At 50.7% G+C, this 8,710-nt stretch overlaps 2 protein-coding genes across 2 annotated transcripts; one reads left to right on the top strand and one right to left on the bottom strand.

The window, feature by feature from the left end:
• Positions 1-1,009: 1,009 nt before the first annotated feature.
• On the bottom strand, positions 1,010-8,241 carry LOC121083219 (olfactory receptor 52K2-like). Its single transcript, XM_040583356.1, has 3 exons — positions 7,282-8,241; positions 1,520-1,554; positions 1,010-1,068 (listed from the first exon to the last, which is right to left on the bottom strand). Exons 1-3 carry the CDS (start codon positions 8,187-8,189, stop codon positions 1,010-1,012), a joined length of 1,002 nt encoding a protein of 333 aa, XP_040439290.1. The 5' UTR covers positions 8,190-8,241.
• Positions 2,234-3,181, top strand: LOC121082906 (olfactory receptor 52I2-like). Its single transcript, XM_040582600.1, has one exon. The coding sequence runs from the start codon at positions 2,234-2,236 to the stop codon at positions 3,179-3,181; it is 948 nt and encodes a 315-aa protein (XP_040438534.1).
• Positions 8,242-8,710: the final 469 nt, after the last annotated feature.

The following is an 8,710-nucleotide window of genomic DNA, read 5'->3' as shown; positions in this document are numbered from 1 at the left end:
TCCAGGTGACAGTCCCACAGGCGCAACAGATACCTGTGCTTATTCTTCTTAGCAGAGATCAGAAAGATCAGAAGCCTTTACTTAAGCTGCAAAGCTCTTTTGTGTTATATTTTTCCATCTCCCAGGCTAAGAAGTCCCACTGATAAGGGTTCTTCAATACTTCTGCAATACTGATAATAATATTGCACCAGGCACTGGGTGCAGAAGAGACCTTCTGGAAGAAAATACATTCTTGCCTTGGATGTAGGCATGTGGGGACATGGCTCTGGATTCAGACATACGTAAGTGCCTGGAGGTAGGTGTCCACATATGCTTGTGTACATGATTTCTTGGAGTGTGAGCACTGCGTACAGCCAGTGGAGATCCAGCCCCTATGGTTCCTCGAGAGCAACTCAGCTCACCCTAGGGCAGACACCTACATTTAAGGAGTCAGTTACTTTGTAGGCTCCATGCTCGAGCCCTTCTCTGACTACAACAGGTTCTTAGACCCTCAGAGTGTCATTCCACTGCCACTTACTTGGATGTCTACAGCCACTTGAGATGCCTCCAGGTACCCAAGGCATCCATGTGGGAAAGGTGGACCATTACCAAGGGTTTGCAAGGACCTGCAACCTGTTGGGTGCAAAAGGAGTAGAGGGCAAATGGGACACATGATGGATCTCAGATGGCTCTAGGCACCTGTGTTTAGGCAGCTGAGTCATGTGCTGAATCTTTGCAGAGGGACCCTCATGTAGACAAACCCTGAGATCTGGTGTATTAGACTAGGGCTTGCACCATCCCTAGGTGCACAGCTCTGTTTTGCAGCAGGGGCTGGTCTGAAAGGCTGATCTGTGTCCCTGGCAGTATGTGGGTCTGCCTGAGAGCGTGGGTTGGTAAAAGCAGCCACAGGTTAACCTCACTGTTCAAATCTGGATTCGCACCTGACTCCTGCAGCTGCTGGTTACCAGGATGCAGAGGGTCAATGCAGTGCAATTATGTGCAGTAATTAAAAAGAAATTTTGATCCTGTTTCAGCCTCTAAAATGTCTTGATTCGTAGACATTTAGGCCAGAAGGTAAGCCAGCAGCTCCTACAGCAACACCAAACCTGGGGTTAAGTTATAGCTCAAATGGAGACTTCAAAGCCTACAGAAGTCTGCTCTCTATTTTAAAACTTCAGATGCTGTGTTTCTTTAGTTGTCTCTGAATATCTTTATTTCTACTCTGAACTTATCCAGCTTCTGCTTCTCAGTAGCGCCACATTGGTTGTGACTAATGTTAAATTTTACCCTAAATGATCCTGTGGTAGGGCTGTGCACAGGTGAATTTTACTCCACGTTGTCACTATCATGGATATTGTTAGCCATGAGCCACCCCACAGCTTGCTGCTTGCTAAAAAGCTGCTGATGGATGATCCAGGCAATTTATTTTAACAGGCAGGGGTCTGGTGTGATCCTCATCTTCCTGGTCTTTGCCACTGTGTGTGAGGAAGCAGCAGAAGCAGTAGCAAAGTTCTGGCATGAATGTGTAGATCCTGCCCACCATACTCAGACCCTTCTTGTCTCTCCAGGATTGTTCTCTGGAGTTTCTGTATTACCTTCAAGCTTCTTCCACCAGAATAAAACCTCAGAAGTTAACATTTTCCTCTGACTACCATCTAGTTTTGCGGGCTTCTTTCATGGGTGAATGACAGAATGAAGACAGAGCAGCAAAAGGCTTAATAATGCTTAATGACGATGCTTAATGTTGCAGAGCACTTTCTGAGACCACTTCTCGCCCTGCAAATTTGGAGAAAATTCCTATGCTGAGCCCGTTGTGGGGAAGCCAGGGCTGCTCAGGCAAAAGCTCTGTCTGAGGGAAGCTGGATGCAGGCATTTTTTCTCTCCTCTTGCAGCTTATTTCAAGATGTCATCTGAGCAGTGGTGAGTGACCAACAAAGAAATCAGCTTTTCACAAGCAACAGACTGTAAAAGTCCCTTGGTTGTCCCTGGTGGCATAACTTGGAACATGAACTTCTCATCTCATAGGAACTTTCAGGCCGTAACTGCCCGATTTATTCAGCATTTCTGATCCATTCCCCCTGGCTGGCCATGTTATGCTGTATCACTCCTATCTCACACATCATAATAACGATGTGGATTCTGGATCTGGCTTTTGCACTGATGAAGAGTGCCCAGCTCATCCCCCTTGGTTCTGAACATCTCAGGGTTCAAAACTGGGCTCCTATTTTTAAGCACAAAAGCAAGATTATCCTGCATGGCTTCTGATCCCTCCAACCACCCCAACAGCAGCTCCTCTTCTTTCATCCTCGTGGGTGTTCCCAGCTTGGAAGCTTTCTCCACCTGTCTGGGCATCCTTTTCTGCTCAGCCTATATCATCACCTTGGTAGGAAATGGTGTAGTTTTGCTCGTCATTGGGTTGGACAGCTCCCTGCGTGACCCCATCCACTGCTTCCTGGGCATGTTGGCAGTCGTTGATGTGGTGATGGTAACATCCATTGTCCCTAAGATGCTGAGTGTATTCTGGCAGAACTCTACTGAGATTGGTTACATGGCCTGTTTTGTTCAGATGTTCCTTGTTCACTTCACAACATCAGAGGAGTCGGGAGTGCTGCTGGCCATGGCTGTTGACCGTTATGTTGCAATTTGTCACCCCCTCAGGTACCAAGCCATCTTGAATCACCAAACAATTGCCCAAATAGGCCTGGCCATTGTAGTGAGAGCTCTCCTTTTCATGGTCCCCTTGACAGGGTTAGTGACAAATCTCCCCTATTGTCGTTCCCATGTGGTTCCCCATTTGTACTGTGAGCACATGGCCATGGCAAAGCTGGCGTGTGCAGACCCCAGGCCCAGCAGGCTTTACAGTGTGGTTGGGTCCTCTCTTATAGTAGGGATGGACATGGCTTTCATTGCTGTGTCCTATGGGATGATCTTTAAAACTGCTCTGCAGAAGAAATCCTGCTGGAAGGCCTTCCGCACCTGTGGGTGTCATATCTCTGTGATGCTGCTGTATTACATCCCTGGGATAGTCTCCATATATGCACAGCAGTTTGGCAGCAGCATATCTGTGCATGTACAGGTTCTGCTGGCTGATTTTTACCTGACCCTCCCCACCATGCTGAACCCCATCATTTACAGCATGAGGACCAAGCAGATCCGGCAGGCAGTGCTCAAAATGCTTTTTTTCAGGAAGGTTCATGCCTGACACAGTAGTTAGTAGTTTTCCAATTGTGTTCATCTATGCAAAGACAGCACCAATTTCATTCCCATTGAATGCACACGGTGAATAGAAGCAATGAGAGAAAGAGGAAGGACTCATTGACTTTAATGACCACATGACACCCTACTCTGATGAGAGTTATTTGGGACTGGGGGCATGAGCAAAGGTCAGGTCCTATTTCGCTTTCTCCTTTCCAGATGATTCAGAGAAGTAAGCAACAACCTTTGAGTTTTGGGATGTTCCCGATGCCATGAACATACCTGTGATAATTTAAAGCAGCATTTCAGGGCTCCAGGTATATTTGTGTCAATATACAGATTCTTTTCCAAATGGGGAAATTTCTTCTTTGTTGTCTTCTTTAGTCCTCAGGACTGGCAACAGGACACTGTCACACACTGCAGGTGCTATAGCCACAGAGGTTCTCCTCTCTGGGCTTCTCTTGTACAAAAGGTTGACCCTCACTGAGAACAGACAAGCTTTTCTGGGTTTCTGGGTGATGATGGAAACTGAGCATATTCAAAGATAAGCTCTTCAAAGCATTCTGTCCATCCAACAGTTCACACCAGCTGGGTGGGGAAACCGAAGCAGGGAGATGCACAATGGTGTTTCTCACTGGATCTAAGTGTCCACAGCTTGTGGTGGTGCAAATAAACACTGAGTCTCCTTGGGGATACTTCCCAATCCTGTGTCTGCTTGTTGTAATGAGCAAAAGTACCTGAATAGATAAATCTAGCATGTCTTGGAGACCTGAAGGACAGCATGGAATAGGTCTGAGTGTCCTGAGCCAAGCTAGCTCTTGCTGATATTAGACCAGCTGCATCCCGGACTTTTTTGAACCCTGACTGAGCCAGCCAGCTATGTTCAACCAGGATTGACAGGCTCTGTCTGGGGGCTGCAGCACCCAACCATTCTGAGACTTCCCTGTTTGTGAGAGCCCTATTCTTCTGGAAGTTGTGACCTAGCTGGGAATGATCCAGACAGTCCAGGTCTCTCAGCAATGTCAGGTTTTATCTGGAAACTGCACACACAGGAGCTGTTTTGAGGCTTTACAGCTTATCATCAGGAAACAAAAAGTCTACCATCAAAATGAGATAAGGATATTTCTGCAGGCATTATTGTGAACTGGTACTGGAGGCTCCCAAGCAGAGGGGCAATTTCAGTGAACGTGAGAGTACAAGTCATACATGCATAGAATGACAGAAACATTTGAGTTGAAAGACACATTTGAAAACATCTCATTCCGCCCTACCTGCCAGGGATAGGGAAACCTCCCACCAGGACAGGTTGCTCACAACCCGTCCAGCCTGGCCTTGACCACTAGCAGGGATGGGGCACCAAGCACAGACAGACAGCATGTTGACCAACCGCCTGTTTACGTGGCACTGGACGCTTTCATCCCCTTATCCCTTGGCTTTCCCACACTTGATTGCACCCAGTCCACACTCATCCCTCCCATTGCCAGCCTTTGGTTCCTCCCCTAAACATGCCATAGCAAGTGCCACACAGTCCCCAAATGCCTCTACCTGGCATCCCATACCGATGGTCCCCAACACCCTGTAGGCAGTACGCCATGTGAGTTGGCAAGGAGGGAGACCCTCTGCCATTGGCCAACTTGGAGGTCTCACATGTGGCCATGGGCTGAGCATCCTCCTGGGACAGCCTGGGGAGCAGTCAGGCTGGGGACTCTGTTGGCTCGGAGTGGGATATTGGGGTCCCCCCGCCTGCCATGTCCCTCTGCTGCTTTGGGTTCATGGTGGTGAACCTTTAATCACACATCCCAGAAACCTCAGCACATGGCAGACAGGTCCCTGCTGCAGGCCCTGCAGGAGGATGGCATCCATGCTTGTTGTGGTCTAGAGCCGGTAGGCAGCTGAGCAGCACACAGCCACTCACTCGCTGCTCCCCACAGTCGGATGGGGCAGAGAATCAGAAGAGGAGAAGCACAAAAACTCATGGGCTGAGGTAAAGATAGTTTCATAGTGAAAATGAAAGAAACCCCAGAACCACCAACAGCAAAGGAAAACAAAAGCCGGGAAGACAACTGATCCAGAAAGCACCAGTTGCCGAGCACTAGCGGAACGATGCCCAGCCAGTCCCTGAGCAATTGCAGCCCTGGCAAACCTCCCCCATCCCCAGCCCTCACCGCTGGTATTGCTGACCATGATGCTGCGTGGTCTGTAACATCCCTTTGGTCAGCTGGGGTCAGCTGTCCCCGCTGGGTCCCCTCCCACCTCCTTGTGCGCCCCAAGGCTACTCACTGCTGCGGCAACAGGAGGAGCAGAAAAGGCCTTGAGGCTGTGCAGGCACTGCTCAGCAGTAAATAAAGCATCGCTGCGTTATCAGCACCACTGTGGTGGGTTCACCTTGGCTGGATGTCAGGTGCCCACCAAGCCGCTCTATCACTCCCCTCCTCAGCAGCACAGCGGGGGGAGAAAATAAGATGGAACAAAAGCACAAACAGCTCGTGGGTCAAGATAAAGGTGGTTTAATAAAGCCAAAGCAAAGTCTGTGCGTGGCGGCAAAGGAAAACCAAAGACTGATTCTCTGCTTCCCATCAGCAGGCAATGTCCAGCCACTTCCCAGGAAGCAGGGCTTCAGTACGCGTAGCCGTTCCTGTGCAAGACAAACAGTGTAGTAAGAAATGCCCCCACCTCCTCCTCCTTCCTCCCAGCTTGTACTGCTGAGCAGACCTCATATGGCATTGGAATATGCCTTTGGCCAGTTTGGGTCCTCTGTCCCGGCTGTGTCCCCTCCCCAGATCTTGGCCACCCCCAGCCTCAGGTACATGCAGAGTCTGGTGTCTGAGTCAGGCAGGAGGGTCAGCACTGCACTTTAGGTGTTGGGCATCATGTAGATTGTACAGCTGCCGAGGAGGGTGACGGTGGGGGGATATGACTGTAAGTAGACCAGAAGGCACCCAGAGGCAGCAGTGTCAGGAGGCACTGAAAGAATTGAGCTTGTAGCCACCAGCTTGTCTTTGGGGTTCAACACCGGTCTTTGTAACGCTCCCCTTCCCTCTACGGCTCCGTGCAGGATACATGTAGGACCTCAGACTTTGCTCAGGGACCAGACCTCTGTGCCCGGATTTCTGTGGGGTGAAGGCACAAGGAGAGCTGGGATGGTCAGTCACTTTGTGCTGTTAGGAGATGAGGCTTCACCATGGATAAAGTGACACACACATTTTCTGAGGAGAACAAGAGGAGTTTAGTGCCTGCTCTCTGCCCCCTACTCTAACCCACACTCTGCTCCTCACCTCAGGATGCCATTGCAGGGGCCTATACGCTTAGGGAAGACACGCAACACAGAGAGGTAGGGACACTCCTCAAGATATTGGGAAACGTTTTGTAGAATGCACATCACGGCTGATGCCGGTTTGGTGTTTCTAATAAGAAAGCAAGGAAACCCAACGCGACACTGCGGGGTTTCAGTGTGACTTGTAGACCCTGTTCTCAGGTGAGCTGGCTTTTGGGGATTGCTGCAAATGCTTCAGTAAGCTTTCAAGACAAGAGTCAAAATCTGCTTGGGCCAGCATCTGGAGGGGTGCGTGTGTCTAAGTGTGCATATGCAACCCCCCACTCCCCCCTCATAGCCAGGCACCAAGATCAGGCAGCTGCTAAAAACTAGGAAGTGGAGAGGTGGCGAGTTACAGACTGGCTGGAAAAGGTACGCGGGGAGCATGAGTCCATGAACAGACTTTCATTTCCAAAGCGGTAACAGGCTTTTATCGAGAGCTGAGATGAAGAGGGGAGGCAGGAGGTGGTGCAGATCTGAGGAGGACCAAGGATACAGGTACAGTTAGACACGGTTTACCTTCCCATTCTGAACAGGAATGTAGAATTCACTTTCTAAAGATATAATGTCTCACCAGTCCAACTCTCCATGCTGCCTCCAGCTTTCAGGGTTTGGGCAAGATGATGACAGCATGGTCCTGCTTCTCCAGCAGACAGCTTTTTAAGCTTTTTCTTTGCTCCCCAAAGATGCTGCCGTTGTTCCCTGTTCCAAACCCTAGCCCTTGCCACCTGCAATTAGTGATGGGCTGGGGTCAGGACCTGGGCTGGATCTATTTCTGCCAGCGCAGGCTGAACACACGGTCCCGGATCTGCTTGGTCCTCATGCCGTAGATGAGCGGGTTGAGCATGGGAGGCACCAGCAGGTAGAGGTCAGCCATCAGGATGTGGAGCTGCGGGGGGATGCTCTGGCCCCAGCGCTGAGTGTAGAAGGAGAAAAGCGCGGGTGTGTAGAAGAGCAGGATGACGCCGATGTGGGAGCCACAGGTGCCAAAGGACTTCAGACGAGCCTCTCTAGAGGAGAGGCCTATGACTTCCCTCAGAATCAGCATGTAGGAGACAGCGATGAAGCTGGAGTCTGAGCCCACCACAGCAATGGCAACCGTGATCCCATAGATGCTGTTGCGCCGCGTGTCCCCACAGGCCAACTTCACCACTGACATGTGCTCACAGTAGGAGTGGTGGATGACGTGGGGGCCACAGTAGGACAGGCTACTCACCATGCATATGCCAGGGATGACGGTGGCAATGCCACGCACTACAGCAGCCAGCCCCAGCTTGGTAATGGTGGGACCAGTCAGGATGGCAGAGTAGTGCAGGGGCTTGCAAATGGCCAGGTATCGGTCAAAGGCCATGGTGAGCAGCACCCCTGACTCCGTTATGGAGAAGGTGTGGATGAAGAACATCTGGGCCACACAGCCCTCAAAGCTGATCTCATGGGAGTGGAACCAGAAGATGCTCAGGAGCTTGGGCATGGTGGAAGTGGTGAGCACAAGGTCAAGGGCAGCCAACATGGAGAGGAAGTAAAACATGGGTGTGTGCAGGCTTGGGTCCATCCTGATCACCAGGAGGAGCGTGATGTTCCCCAGCACTGCCGTGAGGTACATGGTGCAGAATGGGAAGGCAATCCAGAAGTGAGCATCCTCCAGCCCAGGGATGCCTGTCAGGATGAAGGACGAGGGACTGGAGTGATTGGAGGAGGACATGAGGCACTGCTGCAGAGCTGGAAGGGAAGACACAGCAACAGCTGGCGTGGGCAGGGAGAGGAATGAGCTGGAACAAGCACTGCTGTGGACTCCATCCACAGCCAGAATAGCCCCGACTGTCTTCTCAGGCACACAGACCTGGACTCCATGACCCTTATGGGCCCCTTCCAACTCGAGATATTCTATGAAACCATTGTACGATGGGATTCATATCCTCGTGCCTCTTATGCAGGTACACTCAGTGCCATCACTGGGAAGACGCAAACTCACATGGTCTTAGCCTGGACCTTGGGGAGTTCCCTTACCTCTCCTCCCACCCCGGGCTGGCCTCTGGCTGTTGTCTCCACCCGTCCCCTCCATAGTTTGGGAGCCACAAGCTCAAAGCAACATTTAGTTGCCATCAGTTCAAAAATCTAAGGTGGGAGCAGGGGAAAGATCCAGAATACTGTAATGGTGCAGCTCAGCAGGACTCCGGTCACCCACAGAGCTTAGCAGGTGTAAACCGTGTCTTCTACTTGATG

The sequence above is a fragment of the Falco naumanni genome, chromosome 2 (assembly GCF_017639655.2).
Source record: "Falco naumanni isolate bFalNau1 chromosome 2, bFalNau1.pat, whole genome shotgun sequence".
Classification (NCBI taxonomy): Eukaryota; Metazoa; Chordata; class Aves; order Falconiformes; family Falconidae; genus Falco; species Falco naumanni.
Note: the sequence above shows the minus strand (reverse complement) of the source record. Positions and strands in the feature narration are given on the sequence as shown.

Bases quoted from the DNA above. Each gene is read 5' to 3' on its own strand.
- LOC121082906 (XM_040582600.1), top strand. From the start codon at position 2,234: ATGGCTTCTGATCCCTCCAACCACCCCAACAGCAGCTCCTCTTCTTTC.
- LOC121083219 (XM_040583356.1), bottom strand. From the start codon at position 8,189: ATGTCCTCCTCCAATCACTCCAGTCCCTCGTCCTTCATCCTGACAGGC. The intron at 1,555-7,281 runs GTTCAGCCTGCG...GAAACTCCAGAG, and splicing joins AAGCAGATCCGGGACCGTGT to AACAATCCTGGAGAGACAAG. The intron at 1,069-1,519 runs GTGGGCAGGATC...GTGTTGCTGTAG, and splicing joins ACAAGAAGGGTCTGAGTATG to GAGCTGCTGGCTTACCTTCT.